Source organism: Candoia aspera, chromosome 6, assembly GCF_035149785.1.
Source record: "Candoia aspera isolate rCanAsp1 chromosome 6, rCanAsp1.hap2, whole genome shotgun sequence".
Classification (NCBI taxonomy): Eukaryota; Metazoa; Chordata; class Lepidosauria; order Squamata; family Boidae; genus Candoia; species Candoia aspera.
The window spans coordinates 74,707,069-74,729,649 of NC_086158.1; the positions used below are offsets into that span (position 1 = coordinate 74,707,069).

Below are 22,581 nucleotides of genomic sequence, written 5' to 3' on the forward strand. Positions count from 1 at the left end.
CTCTTGATGCATCGTTCCTCTTCTGGAAAGGCTTCCAGTGCAGCTCACAGTTCAGTAAAGAAGAATCAGGCCCTGTCTTTGGGCTTAATGTTCAAAAAGACACGACACAAAAAGAAAAAGGGATGCTGCAGGATAAGGAAAATAAAAACACCCAAATTCCCGTTTTTATCTTATAAGGACCTTAGTTTCTTGCTCTATCAATGGCTAAGGACTGATTACTGGATTGCCGCTGGGTAAAAAAACATTGTTTATGGTGTCAGGCTCTGCAGGAAAGCTGATTGTGGGTTTGCTTTCCCGTTCTTCTTATGCTACAGCCTAGTAGAGTCTCAAGAGACAAAGATGCAACCCACAGAGATATTTCATGAGCTTATGTACGGAGGGACATTTGCAAAATGGGCTGTGTTGCATCTGATGGTAGGTCCTGAACTCTGATCCAGCTCAGTTTGTTGCCCATGACCAATTGCAAGACAGCTTGTGACTCATTCAGCTGTTGGGTTTTGCTTAGCTGCTTTGCTTTTGATTCACAGGGCGTTTTCCAACTTACAATCCTTTGTCTTGCAGCGTGTTCCAAGATGGCTGTTCCTTGTTGATATGAAGCTGCCCGTGAGCTTCCATCAGCCAAACTGGGGTCACATGCCTGCGGTTCTGGCAAGGGGTCATTCTTATCACAGGAAGATGGAGCGTGTTGCTGGATGCAGATCAGGTGGAATAAGTTTTTTTCGTATGTTAGATATCTACTGGAAAATTTTAACATCAGAGAAAACAGCGGAGTTGCTATAACTAGACTCACACTCTAATAGATATTAACATTTGGGAAGGGTCACAGGTTATGCAGAGGCCACAGAACATGGATCAAACGATCTTGAGTGGGATGCAAGAAATTTGCCACACCAGCTTCTGTATAGCGTACCAGACCAGAGCTGCTCTTAAAGGAATGGAGAACTTTAGAATGTAATGGATGCAAAGCCAAACTTGCCCCATTCCTAACTGAGACCCACCATGATGGTAAATCTATATACACAAAACTTTCCATGGGTATATTAGGGGAGATCTGCTCCTGCCTGCACACACTTACATCTTTGCTTCACCCTAAGACCTTCCTCCTTAGGTGGTCATCAAAATGGAAGAGAACCACATTTCTCCTATACCTAGGAGTAAATGCCCCTGAGCTCAAGCAGACTCGAATTACACTGTAAGCTACCATTACCTGTACCGGCTTAGAGTTACTGGGATCTTCCACCTGAGTTTCTTCTGCTCCATTTGAAATAGTCAACACTGCAGGGGCAATATTCTGGCAGCTAATCTCTGTTAGTTCCTTGGAATTATCATCCTGAAATCCTTCAGTGATAAGTTTGTGCTCCTTTTACAGGAAAAAAAAAAGATATTGTATATTTAGTTAAATAGATTCAGACAGGATCGGCAAGAACACAATTTAAAATGTAGCAAAGTGTGGATCAATATCGGGATTTCAGTACATTTTCTGTTCAATATTATTTAATTAAAACATATTCGTTATTCATTGCATCTGTAGTCTGCCTTTCCTCTGGGAACCCAAGTTGGTATGCATGGGGATCTCTCCTCATTCTCTCCCAACATTTCTGTTAAATAAAATAAACTTACTTGGTTATTTTCAATATTCATAAACTGCCCCCATCAGTGAAGACTCTGGGCAGTGCACAAAAAAGCAGAATAAGACCACAAGCAGTAAGCAGAAAAAACAACATATAATTTTTTTAAAATGTAGTGATTAATGTAATTGGTGCTCATTATACTTCAAGGTCAAAGGCAAATTGAAATAGGGAGGTTTTAATGGCCTCATAGGATGCCCAGGAGGATGGGGTCAAATGTACTTCCAGGGGAAGTGTGTTCCAGAGCATGAAGGCTATAACTGAAAAGGTCAGCCACCTGGCCCACACCCCGTACACACTGCTCAAGGGGGTGGGATCCTCAATAGGTCCTTCCTAAACATTTGGACCAGACAGCAGATTTAATTCTGGCAAGGCAGTTCCTGATATATCCCCGTGCTATATGCTGTGTAGGGCTTTATAGATAAAATGGAAGTATAGGTTGAGCTGAGAGAGAAGAGAGATTAGCCAAAAGTCACCCAGGAGTTTGTGATCAAGTAGGGATTTGAATCTTGGACTATGTAGAAAATAAGGAAGATGACCTTCACAGAGATATGCAAGATCTGTAGACAGGGCAATGGGGGTGGGGGTGAAACATACTGTGTGTTAAGTCCCCAGTAGACAGATAACATCTGGAAGCAGCTCAGATAGAAACCTTCCTAATTCATAGGAGTTTAAGAAGTGGGAGAAGGTCTGCAGCAGACCTGCAAGATTCTGCTGTGATAATCAGTTCCAATAAAAGTAGCTTTAGCCTTCCTGTAGAGTTGATTTCCTGGTCTGGTCTACCTAGTGGGACTGGCATCAATCTTGCAAGTCTCGTGCTGTACCTCTTCCTCCTTCTTATAGCTCAGTGAATTAGGGAGGTGTTTGCCTGATCTGCTTCCAAATATTATCTGTCTGCTGGGGACTTAAGATATGTTTCACCCCCCATCCCACCCCATCACCTTGGTGACGGATCTTGCATATCTCCATCAAGGCCATCTTCCTTACTCTCTACAGTCTACCTGATCATCCCAGAAGACAGCAATGGCAATTCACTTCCATATTGTTGGCAAAAAATCTACGTGGGCATTAAATCATCACCAATGGCACTTAGCTCAAGGGAGACTTTACCTTTTACCTACCTGACCCTAATTCAACACTTTAGCTTTTTCAGAACATTGGTTCTCATAAAATACTCTGCTCTGTGTTCAGTTAGGGCTAAAGCCTCCCTGTGCTGCATTTAAGGCCCACAGATTCTCCTGTGCAGCTAAAAGGCCAAACATTTTGGACATTGTTTTTGCCTTTTATTGAGGGGGGGCAGAATTGCAAAGTTTTAAAGGGCACTCTTAAAACCTGACACCCCCCCTCCCCAATCAAATATTTAAGCTGCAAATTGGGTGCATTACGGTAAATCACTGCAAAAACTAAAATATTCATTTGGACTTTAAATGCTGTCCAACCATGTTAAAGGCACCCACTCTGGTAGCATCTCCCTGTAGGGCATAAAAATACCCCTCCATCCCCAGAGAAAAGACTGTCTGCTCTTGCATTATTGTTTTAATTATGAGAGTATTTGTTTATTTCTTTAAAACCAATCTATATTTAAAAGCTTTGGAAGGCCTTTTGGAAAACCTGCCTATCAGAATAAATTCGTATTTGTCACTATTGTTGGTTCCGGCAGCGACCTGACAGTTGCAAACCAACCCATGCCGTGGAAACACTTAGAGAGAAGGGAAGAGATTGAGACTGATGATGATTTTGTACCTCCAAAGGTCACAGCAGATTCTTGCTGAACTTTCAATCAGCAACTTTAAATATCAAGAGCCTGGCCTGCAGCCAGAGAATGTGGAGAATGCAGTGCTTAACTGTGCTTAATTATGTAACCTACAGGGCTCTGTACTGCCACTGAGAAGTTCTGAAAAGAGACCACAGAAACACTAGCTTTCTATTAGGGCTGGCTTAGAGGAAAAATCCCCCTTGCTCAACCCACCATCTTATCATTTCAGCATTCTTCCCCTGGTGGCCACCAAGATGTAACTGGGAAATCCTCTCGTGGCCATTCCACAGAAACTCTTCCTCAAAGTGTCACACAATGCAAGCATGATTGACATTGTCCCTTCAAGTTGTGCAACTGGGCTACGCCGTCACTGCATAGACAGACCTTTCCTAGCATCATGTTGGGTGAAATAGTGTGTATATTCTCCTGAAAACCAATGAGTGCATTGTCTCCAAAAGTTTCCTTGAGAAGGTGAAGTTGTTCTCCAGGGCCTAAACTCCTCTCAGAGAGACTTCCACCAGGCCTGCCCTCTGGAATGAGGTTCCCCCTGAGATCTGGGTGCTCCGGCCCTACTGGCATTTCAGAGGGCCTTGAAGACCTGGATTTTCACCCAGACCTTGGTTAGGACGGGTATAGCCACTTCCAAGGAGTGGATGTGATTTTTGTTGCTGCCCAGTTTTCCCATATTTCCTTTCTGGTTATCTTCTTTTATTGCTACATTCTTTTCTTTTTTTATAATTCTTCTGTTTTCTTGTGAACCGCCCAGAGTTGTTGGGAGTCAGGTGGTGTACAAATCAGTCAGTCAATCAATGTTGTGAAGTGATAATAGGCAGGTTTTGTGGAGCATGGATGTCAAAAAATGCCAGATGGTGGTCCCAGCAAGGTAATCAATATGCATGTATGTACGTACAAAGCAACAGGCCTTTGATTGCATTGCCAAGACCACCGTCTTGCTTTTTTTAATCACACCCCTGCTCCCACGATAGGCTGAATAACTGAGAACACCAGAGGCAAAAGAAAAAGGATACTTGTGAAAGAATAACGATACAAACCTTCCCAGAAGATTTCAGTACCATCTTTTTCAGTTCTTCTATTTCTTTGTCTTTCTGTGCTTTAGTCCAGATTAGAGAACTCAGCTGAACTTCCAAAGCCGCCACAAGTTGGTCTCTTTCTACTCTCCATCTTTGAAGGTCATGATCTTTTTCTGCCACAAGTTTTTCCTGGAGAAAAGATAGATAGATGGATGGATGGATGGATGGATGGATGAAGAATTTATTGTGCTGACAATAAATGATTCCTTGCAGTTTACATCATAAAAGCAAAGTAAAAATATAAAAGCTGATAAACAGAAACAACCATGGACCATAAAGTTGTACGTATAATTGTGACCATTCATTCCCCAAAAGCCCCTGGGAGAAACTCTGTCTTTTAACAGTCTCCAGAAGGCCAACAATGGGGTGGGGTGTTCACATGGCGGCCATGACAATACAATCAAAGATCCGTTTTTATTTGCAACATACCATTGTGGCCACCATCTTGACATTTTTGTGACCATACTCCATGGACCCCCCCCCGGCCAACAATGAGGGTGCCAATCTAATCTAGAGGAGGAGAGTGTTGCATAACATGGGGACTACCACAGAGAAACATTGCTCACAAACCCCACCCTCCTTCACCTCCCTTACTTGGGAGACCATTAAAAGGTCCACGCTGGACACGTTGAGGATGAATTGAGTGGGCCACCTCAAAGTGAAGGAGCCTGTCCTGTAAGTACCTTGGTGCCAAGACATATAGGCTTTTATAGGTCAAAACCAGCATATTGACTTGCATCCCAAAACCTACTGGTAACCAGTGCAGTGACCCTAAAACAGTGCTATATGACTACAGGAATTTTAGTTCAGTAATATAATACATTTTGCACCAACTGTAGTTTCTGCATAATTTCCAGAGGCAGCCTTGTGTAGAGTGCCCTGTTAGAATTCCTTAGAAATTATCATTATTATTATTATTGCTGTTGAAGGACTTCCTAGTTTTTAAAGCTATATTGTAATGTGTGTATGTGCATGCACGCTCTTGCATAATCTATGTACACACACAGATGTACTTTTGGAAATTGTACACTCAGTAGTAAGGCACAAGATAAATTGGAAGTCATTCATTCACAAGTTTTTCTCTTGCATTTTTTGGATCTTTCCAGATACAAGGGAAAAACAAAAAGTCACTTACTGCTTCTGAGAGTTGCTTGGCATAATGTTCTTTATCTCCAGCAAATTTTTTCATCTCCTTGTTACGGAGAGTTTCTGCTTCTTTCACCTGAGTTATGAGGAGCATCTTTTCTGCCAGCCACTTCCTACGATCTGTTTCGTGCTGTTCTTTGCATTCCTGTTTTAAAAGGAGTTGGAGTTACACCTTTTCTTCTAATGGAAGTTAAAAAGCCCTAGAGACAAAACCATTAAAATTTGAAATTCTCCACCCCAACCCCCCAAATCCCTCAAAACATGCTTGCCTGCCTGCCAAAGAGAGCTGAAAATAGTCTTTACTTATGTGTTCAAATATCAGCTGAATTCACATGTAACACTGAACCCTAACTTAGCAGATGAAGACATTCTAGGGTAAGTTCTGCACTTGTGAGCTCAATCTTCATTTCCCTCCTCATCTCCTCTGACTTAAAGCAAAGAAAATGGAAGATTCCTGCTTCATCTGAATTTGAGAAACAAAACCTTTGTACAAAGCTAAGTGAAAGTCTCATGAAAGTTGCTTCTAATCAAGGAATCACAAGTCTTTTCAGTCCCGATGGCCATTATTTGTTGCCAGGTCATCCTGCATTTCAGGGTGTGGTCAAAAGTGGCAAGATGGCACCCTGGTGGTGTGATTTAAAGCTTTGCATGCATGACATACATAAAAACAGGATGCATATACATTCACTCCTTTCATATTGGAAGGGGAAACAGGTTTTCCACCGTCTCCCATAGTGATTTCCTTGAATCAGCTTCCACTTTCCTTTATGTTCCTGCTCATAGACTCAATATTCAGCTGAGTAAGGTTAAGGAGTAGGTGCCATATTCCTTTCTACCAATTCTGCTCAAAATGGTGGTTTCCTTCCTGCCATTAACAGTACATTCCAATTCAATGCCAGCACAAACCAATTAAGCCCTTCATTTCCAGGGATGACAGCATCGAAAGAAACACATCTTCCCATATATTCCTATCCAGTGTAGTGTGTAGTTACTGGGGAACAGAACTCTCTAGAAGCAGCCCATTAGATAGATCCAAGTTCTATTATTTTGGGGGCAACTGGCAAAGACAGTTTATTCTGCCAGGCCTTTAGTTTCCCATATTGTTTGTTTGTTTGCTTGTTTGTTTGTTCATTCATTCAATTTTTTGCCCATTGCAATTGAGAGACTTCCTGTATTTCTGTTGTGGCTACTTGTACCTGCTGATTTAATTAAACGTTGTTTTATTGTAATTTTGTACCAATCTGACTGGTATTTTTACCGTTGACTGGACTGAGAGCTCTTACTAGAGGGCAACTAAAAATATGCTAGAAAGAATAAGGTAAAACATCACTCATACAAGTATTTGTAAAAACTGGAATATGCTGTTCTGATCATAGCGTTATAAAATATCCTTGATCCTTCTGTCAAGATTACCAACGCCAACTTATTAGTTTTTCTGAGAAACAAATAAAAAATGTAAATGATCCCCACAAGTAGTCTGGCATGAAGTCCCATATTGCCTTTCAAATGTGACAGGAACTGAAGCATTACCTCCAATTTCTCTTGGAACTGTTTTAATTGTTCATGAAGCAAGTGTGTGCCTTTTTCATAGCCTTCATTAATGTCTTGTGGCCTCTGATCATTTTTCTGCTCCTTTAGCTCATGGCATCTTTTTTCCCATTCTTCCAATTCTACAGGAAAACATGCGCATTAGCAAGATGACATATCATTCCAAGAGTCCAAATGAATCCCATTAACAGCAGCTGAAGATAGTCACTATAAGCCTACACAGATTACAGAATTCAAAGAGCTTGTGCAGGTTTAAACTTCAAATGATCAGAGATTGGATTGGTCAAATTTCATGCCACGTGAACCCAAAGTGTGTGATTTCCATGTTTTAATTCTCCTGCAAGTTGCATGTGTGTCTTATATACAGGTAGTCCTCTTTTAGCAACCATAACCGGGACCAGCAACTTGGTCGTTAAGCAAAATAGTCACTAAATGAAACCATGAACGTGCTTATGACCTTACTTCAGCTTTCCTTTTCCTTACAGACCTGCAAAGGTCATAAATGTGAGGACTGATCGCAAAGTTACTTTTTCATCACCGTCGTAGCAGCAGTCACTAAACAAGGCAGTCGCTAAACAAGAACTACCTGTATATGCATGCCAGCCAGCTAACTGAACTATATTTGTCCTAAAGATGTTGCTCATTTATGAAAAGTGTTACAGGATTGTTTTTGACACAACAGAGTAACATAGCTCTACCCTTGGAATTTGCTGGAGAGACAGAAATTTACATAACTATTTCTATATCGATTTGAAGCAGGATAAGGAGAGTATTCAGGGAGACCTGAAAGAACAGGTTAGGGATAGATTGCCATGGAGAAAATCTATCTATGTGGTCACTAGGAGTCGAAAATGACTTGATGGCAATCGATTTGAAAGCTATAGTTGAAATCTACGTATCATTTCAAAGGCTGCCTGGCATAGGTGCAAGTGAGCAGAGGGAATAATGAACCTCATCCTCCATTGTAGCTTACCTGTCTTACACCTTTCATTCTCTTCTAATGTGGCCTGAAGAACTAGATCTTGTTCAGACTGAGTCTGTTCCTGCTCCTTTAAAGTCAGTCTCATATCTTCAATGATTTTCTCTTTGGAACATACATCTAAAGATTGAATAAAAAATTCCTGCTCTGTAAATCCTCTTTGGAGTCCTTCCACGGAAGAAATTCCTAAGTGGGGACAGGGAGACATGGCTCTTCCTGTAGGCCTCAGCACCACTTTCCCAGCCCAAGTGATTCCCCACTACAGCTTTCTGCTGAATGCAGAAAGGAGGCATGTATGTAAGTATGTATGTATTATTCAAATTTAATTACCGCCCATCTCCCCCAAAAGAGGGACTCTGGGTGGTTTACAATAAAATCAAACTACAGCCATAAACGTTAAAATCTCATAAAAATCAAACATATTACAATTATAAAATGCAATAAATAAATATAAAATCCAAGAGGCTATAAAATTCCAAGCTGGTGGAGGGACTCTAGGGTGTGAGCCACCCCCAAAATGGTTACCCACTTTCCCACCCCAAGCGAGACAGCAGAACCAAGTCTTCAGGGCCTTCCAGAAGGTCAGGAGTGAAGGGGCCTGCCTCACCTCCGGGGGCAAGATGTTCCAAAGGGTGGGGGCAACTGTAGAGAAGGCCCGTTTCCTGGGCCCCGCCAGATGAAATTCTCTTACAGACGGAGTCCATAACAGGCCCTCATTGGATGACTGGGTGGGGTGGGCCAGTGTGATGGGGATGAGGCGGTCCCTCAGGTAACCTGGCCCCATGCCATGTAGGGCTTTAAAGGTGATAACCAACACCTTGAATTGGAGCCGGAAGCGAACTGGCACCCAGTGCAGCTCGCGCAGCAAAGATGTTATATGTGCCAACATAGGGGCACCGAAAATGGTCCATGCGGCTGCATTCTGGACCAGCTGAAGCTTCTAGATAATCTTCAAGGATAGCCCCATGTACAGCACATTGCAGTAGTCTATATGGGAGATGACCAGGGCATGAGTGACTGTTCGGAGGGCTTCTTGTTCCAGGAACGGGCGTCACTGGCGCACAACCTGAATTTGCACAAAGGCCCTCCTGGCCACGACTGCCACCTGCTCTTTGAGCAGGAGTTGTGAGTCCAGGAGAACCACAGATTACACACCGAGTCTGTCTGGGGCAGTGCAACCCTATCCAGGACTAAAGATGGCAATTTCCTGGAAGCAGAGGAGCCGTCAATCCACAGCCACTCCGTCTTACCAGAGTTCAGCTGAAGCCTGTTGTTCCCCATCCAGACCCCTTCAGCCCCCAGGCACCGAGAAAGGGCAGTCACTGCATCACTTACCTCACCTGGGATGGAGATGCATAACTGGGTATCATCGGCATACTGATGATACTTTATCCCCTGGTGACGGATGATCTCACCCAGCAGTTTCATGTAGATGTTGAATAGGAGAGTAGAGAGAACCAAACCCTGCGGCACCCCACAATAGAGGGGTCAAGGGATCTCTCACTCCCTATCACCACCGATTGGGATAGGCCCTGGAGGAAGGAGATGAACCAGCGCAGAACTACGCCGCCCACCCCCAACTCTCTGAGCCATCCCAAAAGGATACCATGGTCAATGGTATCAAAAGCCGCTGAGGGGTCAAGGAGAGCAAGGATGGATGCACTGCCTCCATCCCGCTCCCACCAGAGATCATCCATAAGTGCGACCAATGCAGTCTCTGTCCCATATCCTGGCCTGAAACCTGACTGAAAGGGGTCCAGATAATCCGTTTCCTCCAGAACGTTAATGTGAGGAACAGGGATTTTATTGAAGTAGTATTTCAAATCAACAAATATAGATTAACAAAATGTATAAAATCCAGAGAGAATAAGAAGCACAAATATTTAGGACACACACACACACACTCTTAGTTGTTACATACCTTTATATGTTTTCTGGTACTGCTGCAAAGCGTCCTCCAGCTTCTTACTCAGATCATCCTGATTTGGACACAAAGAGAAAGTCCAGACACAGATACTAAATGTTTTATAAAAGTTTCTTACCATAAAAACTGGATGATCCTAAAGTCAGAGTCACTGTGCTCAACTGCATTTAGGTAGCAGTCCTAAACACACATGGCAGTACATTCAGTCTGTTTTTGAGTAGATCTATCTAGAACTTCACTGTAAGAAGTTTTCAATGATGGCTGTTCTTTGAATGTTTTATTGTAGATGAAAGACAACAGCTAATAAAACACTTTTTTCCCCTGTAAGGAAGGAAGGCTAAGCATTTTTTTTAAAAAAAAACAACAGATCTGCTATAAGCATAGACTTTACTTATGCTTTATCTAGGTCAAAGCCAGCTGGACTGCACTGGTGAGTTAGACACTACTAGCAGTTGCTGCCTATTCTAAGGATGGGTCACACTGTAACTACAGCATTATTAGCATCCGAATATGATAAAAATTAAGTAGCCTGACCCAGATGTGTGTTGTTTCAAGACAGACTCTAGCTCTGGAAAGACTGTGGCTGGTTGGCTTTCCATGACTCAGTATAGAAGAAAGGCAACTTTCAGTGTATAGCAGTAGAGTTGTACAATATCTGGATTGAAAGTGGGCAAGGATGCTTCAGATCCAGCATGGCAAGCATCCTCATTGTACCTGTCAACTGCTCTTTAAAGGAACCCCGTGTTTTTCAGGGTTTATATGATAGCTGTGTGGGTTCAGGAAAATATATGTTTGAGTTCAGAAGGGGATATGGAAGTGGCGACAGGGTGCCACCATCAGTAAAGTAGAAGGAAGGGCAAATTTCAGTGTAGAGCAGCCCAGCCTTTCCCCAATTGGTTGCCCTCTAGATAGCTTAGGGCTAAAACTGACATAATTCTCAGACAACATTAGAGTTGTAGTCAGCTCCATCTAGAGAGGTCTAGATTGGGTAAAGGCCAATGGACAGAACCAATAGTTTATAATAAAGGGAATGCTCTGTTGTAGTAAAATCAGCTTCTGTACTGGGTCACACTTTGCCTGATGAAGACCCCCAAAACATCTTTACTAGATCTTGAAAGAGTCCCCTTAGAAAAAAATGGCTGGGATCATTTAGACAGCTACAGATGACAAAAACCAAACTTAAAAAATCCAGATCATTTGCTTTACTTAGTATTTTATATTCACTCTATACATTCACTGTGTTTTGAACAAAATAATTCATTTATTGCTGCAACCTTTACAGATTTACTGTAAGGGCGGCCAATGTTATAGTCACAGATAGGCAGCTGTAGAGAGTAAGGAAGATGACATTGATGAAGACAGGTGAGACCCATTACCAAAGCAACAAGGAAAAAAAACGTATCTTAAGTTCACAACAAGCAGAAAATATGCAGAATAGGCTCAGACACTTCCTTAATTCACATGAGTATAACAAGGGGAGGTGGTACAGCACAGATTCCCAGGATTCAGTTATTATAGGCAATCTCAATAAAAGTACCATATATACTCGCGTATAAACTGAGAATTGTTGGCTCCAAAAAGCACCCAAAAAATCAATTTCAGCTTATTTGCAGACCAGAGCTCAGTTTTTTTTTTAAAATCATGGGCTTTAAATGATGATGTAAAAGTTTGCAGTTTCCTGCCTTTCGCTGCACACATTTCCGGTAGATAGGTAATTGCCATGTCTGGAATTTGCCAACTGTTAGCATTTTATGCAGCTTTCAAGCTAAAAGTTATTAGTAGAGCGGAGGAGATGAACAATCCTGTTGCTGCCAGAGAATTTGAGGTAAATGATAAATACAAGTTCGTGAATGGAAGAAAAGGAAACCTAGTTTAGAAGATATGCCAAATGGAAGAAGGCATGCCAGTATGGATAAGTGGGTTGGCTTATCTGTGGGTGGCAAAATTTTCCTGGTATTTTGGTTGCAATTTCACAGGTTGGCTTATCCTTGGATGGTATTATCCATGAGTATTTACAATAGTTTTAGCCTGACTGTGGAGCTGGTTCCTGGAGTTCTGATCCATCTAGTAGAGCTGACAGGAGCCGAGAGAGAGAGAGATGATGCTTTTAAGGCAAACCTTTAAATTCAGTATACGGCCACTGTAAGGTGTGAACTAGAGATTTCTGCATTCATACTCATAACCTCCACACGCTACATCAATTCTGTGCTTTTGTCTTAGGAAAACCCCCAAAGGTCCTTGCTCTCTTTAGGACCAACTGCTCCAAGTGGAATTTGTCCAGTATGTGCCAGCCAAGCGGGCCTGCTATGAGCCCCCAACTTTCCACAAAGAATTGGGACAAGGACACAGAGAATCATCTTTTCTATCTGCAGAACAGCCTGCCACTGACATCAGGATGATCCCTACTCGTCATTTAAGAAAACAGTAAAGATCGTATCCTTTCTCAAAGCTTTAGGACACTGTTTTTCAAACTTGGAAACTTTAAGATGTGTGGATTTCAACTCCCAGAATTCACAAGCCACTGCTTTAGGAGAAGAGAGCATTAAATAATGTGTTCAGCCCTTCAGTGGGTGGCTGTGGGATTGGCCAACATGAGTGATGTTTTACTTTTAGAATTGTAGGCTGCCTACAGTTGACTAAGTAGACAGTATACAAATAATGCTAAATAAATAAAATAGTGAGTCAGACCATTAGTCTATCCATCTGCTTGTTATTACTGGTGCCTGTCGGTGGGTCTCTAGAATTTCAAGCTGGGATATTTCCCAGCTCCATCAGGAACAAGGAGCTTCACATGCAAAGCACAGACTGAAGAGCAATGGTCATATTATGCAAGTCATCTCCAACCCCCCCTGCACAATGTTACCAAGATCAAAATGTTCTGTGGCACCTTCTTAAATTGCTGGATTGTCCGCTGCTTGAGGTCTAGCTCTTCAGTTAGCTGGCCTTTCGCCTTCTCAAGTTCATTAACTTTACTCCGCAGCAATTTCTCTTCAGCACGCATGCTGCACACCTGTAAAAAGATTCAATGGGGGCGCATTATACCCAGTTGGTGAGTGGTACTTTTTCACATATCTGGTTTGCAATTTGAAATACAGAGAAGGGGGACAAGTCAAGCATGGACGTGAGCAGACAGATGACTTCCAGCAGAAACATGTGTCATCTTCTGAAAGCAGAGCAAATGGAGCTCCTAACAGCAGGGAGAAAAGAAAGATCTTGGTCTGCAAGGGAAAAAAAGAAAAGAGTCGGGAAGATCTGGGGGTTAACAATAGCTCTGTTGCATCAGTGGGAATGGAAATTGCCCAGTGATCCTGGCCTAAACAAGCTTTGAACAAAACTAAAACAAAAGATATCCACCACCATCGGTAGACCGTTAAAAGAGGTTCTCAACTGATAACAATGGAAAGCTGATCTGTTTAGTTTCTTCCCTGCAATGCTTCTATTTAACCCAATTTTACATCTTCAAGCATGACTAACCAAATTAGGAGTGGGTGGGGAAGACAAGAGTTGCATACAGAGTGACAGAAGAAAGAACTTCTTCCTTTTACAGACCTGTCTCTGAACCTGCTCAATCTGCCTTTTGGTATCAGCCAACTTCTCCTTCAGATCTGCATATCCTTCATCTTTCTGCTGGATTTCCGCTTGTAGACGGGAAGAAAGATCAGTACTCTTTGATAGCTCTTCTTTTAATCTGAAAAAGAAACAGAGGACATCTGTGTGCACGTGTGTGAGAGAGAATGAAGTTGTTTAGAAATAACTCCCTAAGCTGCAGAGTTCTAGTTTAACAAATCAGGAATATAACAGCGTCAGGAGTCTAACATATTTCAATAGCAGCTTACAAGCACAATTGGATCACCTCAGTCTCTACTTCTTATCCAGAAAGTGTTCTTCTCAAAAAGGAATGAGCAATTATTTGTGCCTGGTGGTACTACTTTAATCTCTCAGTTTGGTCTTAGCCTCCGAGAGCCCTAGGGCATTGTCAACGGTGTCACTTGAATGGGCCCAAAATGTTCATCCCCAATTTTATGAGTTCTGTTTGTTATGTCCAGGTGGGTTACAAAAGAAACAGACAGGCAAAGCTTAACTCACCAATTGTTACTGGTATTTGATCAGAAAATAGAACAAAGAAATGATGTAGTTTGGGGGGAATTCAGGGAAAACCAAAATGGGTCAGAAGCTATATACAGACTATGGAGCACAGATTCTCCCTAATACACTAAAGCCATGATAGACTTCATCTTTTGACTTAAGTCCTAGTCAGCATCAACCATGGGTAACAATAGATGGAAAAGCTCACTAAGGAAACTTCTTTATATTTCTACAGAAATCTTCTTCCTCTCTCCCACACACAACCACTTTTGGATTCCACAGCAATGTTACATGGGAAGTCTGGAAAAATAAGCCAAATCTGCATCTTTGTTATCACCACCTGTGTTCTAACAGTTCCAGAGACCTTCTGGCACATTTGGTACCCTTCTGGACAGGTCTGAACAGATTCCTATTGAGATGCAGCCTCTCTAAAATTACCTAAACCAGTGTTTCTCAACCTCAGGAACTTTAAAACATGTAGACTTCAACTCCCAGAATTCTGGGAGTTGAAGTCCACACATATTAAAGTTGCTGTGGTTGAGAAACACTGGCCTAAGCTGTTCAGGACTTTAAAGGTTAAAACTAACATCTTAAATTGTGCAGACACAACTGGCAACCTGTAGATCTTTTAGTATGTACCATATTGCAGCACCTAGCTGCTGCAATTTGCATTAATTGAAGCTTCTAGACAAGAACAGCCAGAAGCAGTGTGTGTTAATCTTCTCTTCTAAGTACAAACATCCTCCCCCATTCAAAATGTGGCATTCTGATCTCTTTTTCCAGACTAAAGAACTTGGCATTTGTCTCCGTTAAATTTCATTATTATTTTCAACCCATTTCTCTAACCTAGCAAGATCTTTCTGTATTTCGTTTCTGTCTTGTAAGGCACTAGCTGTTCCACTGAGCTTTATGCCCTCTTCAGATCTGCTAAGCATCTCCTCACCTCATCATCCAATTATTAACAAAAATGTTGAAGATTACATGTCCCAGAAAATCCACTCAATACCTTCCTCCAGCTTGGGGAGAAGGCCATTCATGAGCATTATTTGAGCATGGTTTTTGAGCTCCATTTATCCCACCCATTTAACTAGCTTGCTAAGCATGATGTTCTTGTAGAGGGAAGAGGGAATGGTTTTGAGGGACAGGAGGAAGAGCTGCTACCAAGGCAAGAGTCAGAAAAAATGGGCCTGAGCCCAGGTCAAAAATGTAACGTGAGTAAACATCTCAGACAAGCCCCTCCTTAGTTCACACACAGATGGAGGGAGGGAAGGGGAAGCGCATTCAGACTTGCAAGATTTTGTTACTAAAGCTTTACAATAAAAGTAGTACTGACATACATGGTATTGGTTTCCTAGTCTGGTCTACCTTGAAGGGCTGACAGTTCTGTAGCACTGGGTCCAAAAGAAATATACAATCCATTCCCAAGACTGTTGATTCAGAAGCAGCCCTATTATGTTTGTGGTATTTGCCCCAAAGCGACTACATATGTCTGCAGCCTTTGTGTTTTTAAGTTTCAGTCCTTTATCACTGTCCCCAGATATTATACTCTTCTAGGCAACTTTCATGTAAGATTTAGAAAAGGGTTCAGAGATGACCCAGAAGAATGTAATTACTTTTATTGCTCTTTCGACATAGAATCAAGGGGAAAAGGAAATTGACCAATTTATATTAAGACAATAGATCACTTAACGACTTGATTGATAATGCAATTCAATTACTGAAGCCTAGAAGTGGGAATTCAACCCCCAGAAATCATCTGATTGAAAAACTATGCTAGATGAAGCATTTCTGGTTCCCTGGGAGAAACAGAATATAGATGGCCTAATCTCACCTGAGATTTATATTTGTATCTATATTATTTAGCAGGAAGGTAATAAAAACTTACTCTTTTGTGGCTTGCTTTGACTCTTCTTTCTTCTTTCCTTCAAGTTCAAGCATTCTCTTCAGCTCTAGAACTTCCAAATTCAGTTGTGATTCCTGATCCGTGAATTTTCTGATTTTGGCTTCTGAAATGCTAAGTTTCTTCTCCATGTCTTGAACCGTTTGTTCCATCACTAAAATGGCTGAATCTTTATCTTTCACAATTTGCTCTAAAGAAGCTATTCTGACATCCTTTGCCCTACACTTTTCCAAGAGGTCATTTTCTTTTATTCTCTCAAAATGGGCAAGTGCTCTATTCACCTCTTCCTTATATCTTTCGACATAAAAAGCATTTTCCTGTTGCAGGTCCCTTAGCTGATTGAGGAGAGATGTCTTCTCCTGCACAGATGTGTCTCTCTGACTAATAGTTTCACTCAGTTTCAACTTCAGCTGAGAATTCTCTTCCTCAGCCTCCAAAGTTCTCCTCTGCAGCTGCTCAACCTGTTGCATGAGGTCTGCAATACAGCTGCTTTTTTGAGATGAAGCATGAATGATCTGCTGGCTTATTTTCCAGATACCTTCAATGCTACAGTGAAATGAGCTCTTTTGACCAGCATTAATATGAGTTGGCAAATGCTCATCTCTTGACATCTTTCCTTGATTTGCCAAGTCAACATCTACCATAGGGCAATGTGACCCTAACATGTTCAATAAACCGATTTCTGCTTCAGGTATCTTTACTTGTGATTTTTCTTCTACAGTGATTTGGCTAGCAGCACCTATCTCTAGAAGCAGAGTCTGAATTTTCTCCTCTTGACTCTTGTTTTTATCTTTCAGCATAGCTATTTCAAGTGCTGCCTGTTCATAATTTGCCTGCTGCTGCTGGAGTTCCCTATTCAAGCCAGAAGCTCTTTCTTTTTTTGAAGAAAGAGCTTGAGACAACCTAGCTATTTCTCTGGAAAATCCCTCCTTCTCATTTTCCTCTTTTTCTAACTTTTCTCTAAGTAAGGCCAACTGAACTTCTAGCATTTTATTTTTTTCCTCCAAGGCCACCATCTCTCCCTTTTCCTTCAAAGGATGGGGTTGGGTTTCATCAGCTTTCTCTGAGACTATGGCATCTTTAGAACTGCTGTGAATGAATCCTACAAAAATTAAAAAGATGAATTTTATTCAACCATCAATTGCCAACACATTTGTAACAACGTTTTAGAAAACTTGCCACATGAATAAAGGATCTGAAAAGGGAATCTGGAGACTATTTCTTATTTCCTTCTTTATTTTCTTAAAATCAATTTTGGGAAAACCAGGCAGCTAACTTGCCTTACAATTTCTACACAGATATTAACTCTCCCTGGGCAACTACTTTAGAAGTTGACACTGATGTGCAGAATAGTTTATCTGCAGTGAAGGCGCTGCTTGAGGCAGAAGTCCAAATGAATATACTGTCTTATTTAGACATCAGAAGGCTTTTAGGAGTATTTCTTTCCTTATTTTTTGCTGTTTAGCCAAACATATTCAGAGATATAAAACATTACATACTTCTTTGATTTTTACACACATTTTTATACTAGTGTAATACGTTTTCAAATATGTTTTATCTTTATAGCATTATTTTTTGTGAGGCTGGCTAAACTTTTTCTAAATGCCACTGGGTTTGCAATTACATTAACAAAAACCTTGGCTGCAAGAAATAGCAACTTTAAATCTCTACAGACCAGAAGTTAATAGCATCAGTTCCAAAAAGGAGCTTATGGACTATTTTTATACAGCAGTGCACTGTTGACCCACCAAGAAAAAATTTCCTAGTCAAGGAGAATAATGCCCTAGTCACTCTAGTTGGCTGTTGATAATTGAAACCTGAAATTTCTAGTCTAGATTTAGGCAGATGCTATTTAGCACACATTTGAAGAGAGAAATGATTAAAGTAAAACTTACATAGGCCAAAAAAAATATTATTTCATAAACCAGAGATTGTACTCTGTGGCAAAATAGAGGGACAAATGAGTCTCCCCATGTCCTTTGTGCTTTAAAAAGAAGCAGATTTCTAATATACCAAATGGTAAGCCATGCTTATTAAAAAGCCAGAAAAAGAACAAGCTCATCAAAGGACAATGGTTAATGATATAAAATAAGTTCACACACACACACACACACACACACACACAAATAAATAAAATTTATTTTACAGTCAAAAGGCCCGAAAATATATATTAGAATATAAGCATTTGTGGGATGCAATTTTGCAGAGGCATGAAAATATATTAGAAATCTACTTAAGTTGCAGGCTTCCAACAAACTTCATACTGATCCAGAAGAAATGCCCCACTTTGCAGTGGGGCTTGCTCACTAGTTAAATGTGCTTAGACCTGCAATCTCATTCATCAGAAAGAGTGAATTCCTGTTCTACATAGGTTGTTGACCAACACAAGCATACAGAGTAGCACAACACATGATCAGACATTTAGCTATACATACATGATTTCCTTTTATCACAGACATCTGATACATGGAAAGATAAAGGAGTAAAAAAGAGGGAGATTTATCTTTAATTCATAGAATAGTCCAACAGTAAATTTCATCTTCTTATTATAAGGACCAACTTAGCATTTTATTCCTCCTGAGGGGAATCTGTTGAAGGCCTAGGACAGAGGTTTCCCCCAGTTGGAAAAATTAAGAGGGAAAAAAACCCTAAGGGCGAAAAAGAACAAATGGAAAAACAGGTATAATGTTCCATTTAAAATATATATATTTTATTTGTCTGCAGCTTTGGAAATTGGTATAAATGAGTAAAATCAGATCAGAAAACTGCACGTTTATGAAGAAATCCTTAATTTTAATCTCTATTCCCACAGGTCTTGCTTTAGGATTTTTGCCACTTTATGTACAAGGCCCACATACACGACAGTCTAGACCAGTGTTTCTCAGCCTTGGCAACTTTAAGATGTGTGGACTTCAACTCCCAGAATTCCCTAGCCAGTACACTGGTCTAGACAAATGCAGCAGAAATTAATCAGTTCATATACTTAGCATGTTACATACTACAGAGTGATAGGTTTTATGCTGGTGGTCTTTAAAGATTCTCTAACAATGATTCTTTACTGTATGAAGCCCAAGCCAAAAATATTAACTACCGTGTAGATTGCTGACTGTAAAAAACTGGGAAGAATAATTTAGATAGAAGAGATGCAGGATCTTGCAGAGCATACCAGCTCTCTTACTAAAGTTAAGGAAACATAGCATCCTTAGTAGACTCACAAAGATAGGATTTTGCAAGTTCCATTGACTAATGCATTTAGGAGAATCAAAATTATATGCATACACATGCAAGACACACACTTGAGCAGGCCCAGCAGGTTCAGAAAGAAGTTAGTTCACAACATCAGTTTGATGAGAAGCACACATACTACATACAAAAGATGTTCCACTTTAAAATATTTATTTTTGACTTTTATAAAATAAAAACAATAGAGTTCATGCAAGATGTACAGCCACATCTGATCTGTCAGCCATCTTCTGGTCCTCAACATTAATTCTGTGCTTTAACTTTGGCTTTTCATTTTGCTATACAAGTAATTTTTGACCTCAGCAGCCTTTCCGCATATGCAGAAGTAGTAGTGATACCTTGCTTCGAAGGGGGGCCTTCTTCTCCCCTTTCTAAGTATCGTTTCCTTCTAGGACCCCCATTTTTCTTCTTGGATTCCCTGCAGTGGGTACACTCCACTCCACTACCATTTTCCTGTTCCATTTGCTGTTTTATAGTCGCAGTGGTGATCTCCTGTATTAAAACAGAGAAGCCAATTCTTAAAGGACAGAAACATTAACAATTCACGTGCTTTGCCATTTCTAGTTTAAATTGCTCCTACAATAAAAAGATAAATAGGATTTTTTTCACTGCTACTCAAACACACTGGAATGTAATATCCAGTCAATATATTTGTCAAGATCACTCATTCTAGATACTCCACTAATTTCACTAACTCTTTACCTTTGGTAGGGTCACCAAAACTATTATTTCTTCCTAGAATATTAGTCAGACTAATGGATATAGACACTGATAACCTCTTAGTAATCTGGCCATTGCTCCTTTCCAATGCCACAAGAATTTCAGTGCTCTCTTCTGGAGCTTGATGGTGGCAAATAAGAAAAAGTACCTTATTCCTTAGGTTCTTTTCTAACTTTCTGCATAGGTAAAGGTAAAGGTTTCCCTTGATGTAAAGTCCAGTCGTGTCCGACTCTAGGGGGCGGTGCTCATCTCCGTTTCTAAGCCTTAGAGCCAGCGTTGTCCATAGACACTTCCGGGTCATGTGGCCAGCATGACGACACGGAACGCCGTTACCTTCCCGCCGAAGCGGTACCTATTGATCTACTCACATTTGCATGTTTTCGAACTGCTAGGTGAGCAGGAGCTGGGACTAGCAACGGGAGGTCACCCCGCCGCGCGGTTTCAAACCGCCGACCTTCCGATCGACAGCTCAGCGGTTTAACCCGCAGCGCCACCGCGTCCCTTTGAACTTTCTGCATACTCAGATAATTTTCGCAGAGCCTTATATGGAAAAGAAAAATGGGGCTGACTGTGGGACAGAGTATCCTTATGCTCCTTGAAATGGGTCCTACATAGTGGATCTACATAAATACTATATATCCTCACCCCTCTTTTATAATTCTTTGTCCTTTCATTATTATAAAATATTTTATTTCATTCTTTTGTTCATGAAACATCCGAAGTAGAAGGGAAAAAATACACAATACATCTGTGAAAAGCCAGCTCTGTTTCCAGTTATCCACTTCAAAGACCAAGCTAAAATTTAGATAACTGTTTTACACGGTAACACCAAAGATAAACAGAACACTTGTCTTTCAGAAAGCATCAGAATCTCTCTCTCTTTCTCTCTCAAGTTGCTCTTTGAAGTTTTAAATCAGGTATACTACTAGGATGAAATCAAGAGAACATCATCTTGCCAGGGAAAACACTTCTAAGGTATGAGAATCAGCCTCTCTCAGCACTTTGCATGCTGCCTGAGAAGTTGCTCCCCAAAGCCCCTTACGTTTTAGGAGCAACTTGTCTAATGACATGGAAGATGAAGACATCAGAAAGGTTTTTCTGCCTACACATGGCTGTGTGGCTTTTTGAATGAGGCCTTAGTTTGGATCATGTTGTTGTTGTCCTCTTGCTTCTAAATCTTTGTGCCCCATTGGACATATTTCAATGGGATTGTCTGTCAGGAACTGCTTCTTTGAGTTCTTGTAGGTTCAAGCTTGAATCATCAGTGACGGTATCTAGCCAGCTTGTCTTCTGTCAGTCACTTTGATTTTTCCAAGCTTCAAGTTTTCTCCACTGACTCTGACCTTCACACTATGTGCCAAAATTATTTAAGCTTTAGCTTCATTATTAGCACTACCAATCAGCTATCTGGGTTTATTTCATCCAGTACTGAATTATTTAAAGTCTAGTCTAAGGTATTCTGAGCAATCTTCTCCAGCATCACAATTTAAAAGCATCCATTTTTCTTCATTCAGCTTTTCTGAGGGCCCAGTTTTACAGCCATACATTACAACTGGGAAAACCATAACATAGCAAATGTGTAACTTTGGGGTCATGTGATTTCTCTGCACATTAATATTTTGACCATTTATTTATTTATTTCGCATGGCATAGCAGAATGCAGCATTGTTGCATAAAAAAATCACAAAAACAATATATAAAAGCATATAAAATATAAGACATTAGGACAATAAATTATTTTTAAAACACACAATACAGCTGATGAATAAAATTATGAATAAATTAAGTTACGTATGAGCAGTTACTAAAGTAACTAAGCCTATGGCCAGATTATCTAGATCACTTAGCCACTGGACAGCAGTACCCTTGAGATGATGTTTTGTCCATGACCGTCACTGGCTTTCTCCCAAGTAAGCACATAAGCAGTGTCCTGCTGGATCGGACCCCTGGCCCATCTAGTCCAGCAGTCTCTTCTCACAGTGGCCAACCACCTCCAAAAAGAAGCCCACTAGTCTCCCAGCAGATGACCTTCAGAGGCAGTCACATTGCCATCAAGGCCAATAGCCATTGATCCTTCCAACTTCCATGAATTGGTCCAGCTCTTTTTTGAAGCCAGCTAAACTGGTAGCAAGCACCACATTTCATGGTAAACATCTCTCCTTTTCTTCAGCTGTCTTCAGCCTATTAAGAGTCACCGTTTTTCCTTATTTTGCTTTCTTCATCTCAGGATTATTTTTGTGGGTTTCATCTTAAATGATGTCACAGATTTCAATCCAAATCCAGGCACTTTACTTACCAAATCTAAGCCATTAAAGCTATTCTTTACATCTGCCACAGATACCATAAGAAATACCGCTAAAGTCATCTCTTGTTGATCAAGTGATATTTTCTTCCGTTTCAGTTGCAATTTTTAGGGGTCATGTCAAGGGCTCTAACTTTGACACCTTTTTGTTTATAATGATGCCTACTCTATTTCTTCTATAATTTTCTTACCTGCAGTAGATCTGATGCTTCTTTTATGAGAAGTGATCCATTTGAGTCCATCTCAGTTTGCTGACCA

At 40.8% G+C, this 22,581-nt stretch overlaps 1 protein-coding gene across 2 annotated transcripts in view; it reads right to left on the reverse strand.

The window, feature by feature from the left end:
- Positions 1-22,581, reverse strand: part of KIF20B (kinesin family member 20B) — a 56,514-nt gene that overhangs the window by 13,948 nt on the left and 19,985 nt on the right. For both annotated transcript variants that reach the window (XM_063307426.1, XM_063307425.1), the window contains exons 19-29: positions 19,640-19,793; positions 16,044-17,160; positions 13,622-13,760; positions 12,960-13,082; positions 10,070-10,127; positions 8,143-8,268; positions 7,152-7,291; positions 5,611-5,766; positions 4,437-4,604; positions 1,208-1,357; positions 545-688 (exon numbers count right to left, since the gene is read on the reverse strand). In XM_063307426.1, coding sequence (XP_063163496.1) covers positions 545-688; positions 1,208-1,357; positions 4,437-4,604; positions 5,611-5,766; positions 7,152-7,291; positions 8,143-8,268; positions 10,070-10,127; positions 12,960-13,082; positions 13,622-13,760; positions 16,044-17,160; positions 19,640-19,793 — 2,475 coding nt within the window. The remainder of the gene's footprint in view (positions 1-544; positions 689-1,207; positions 1,358-4,436; positions 4,605-5,610; positions 5,767-7,151; positions 7,292-8,142; positions 8,269-10,069; positions 10,128-12,959; positions 13,083-13,621; positions 13,761-16,043; positions 17,161-19,639; positions 19,794-22,581) is intronic.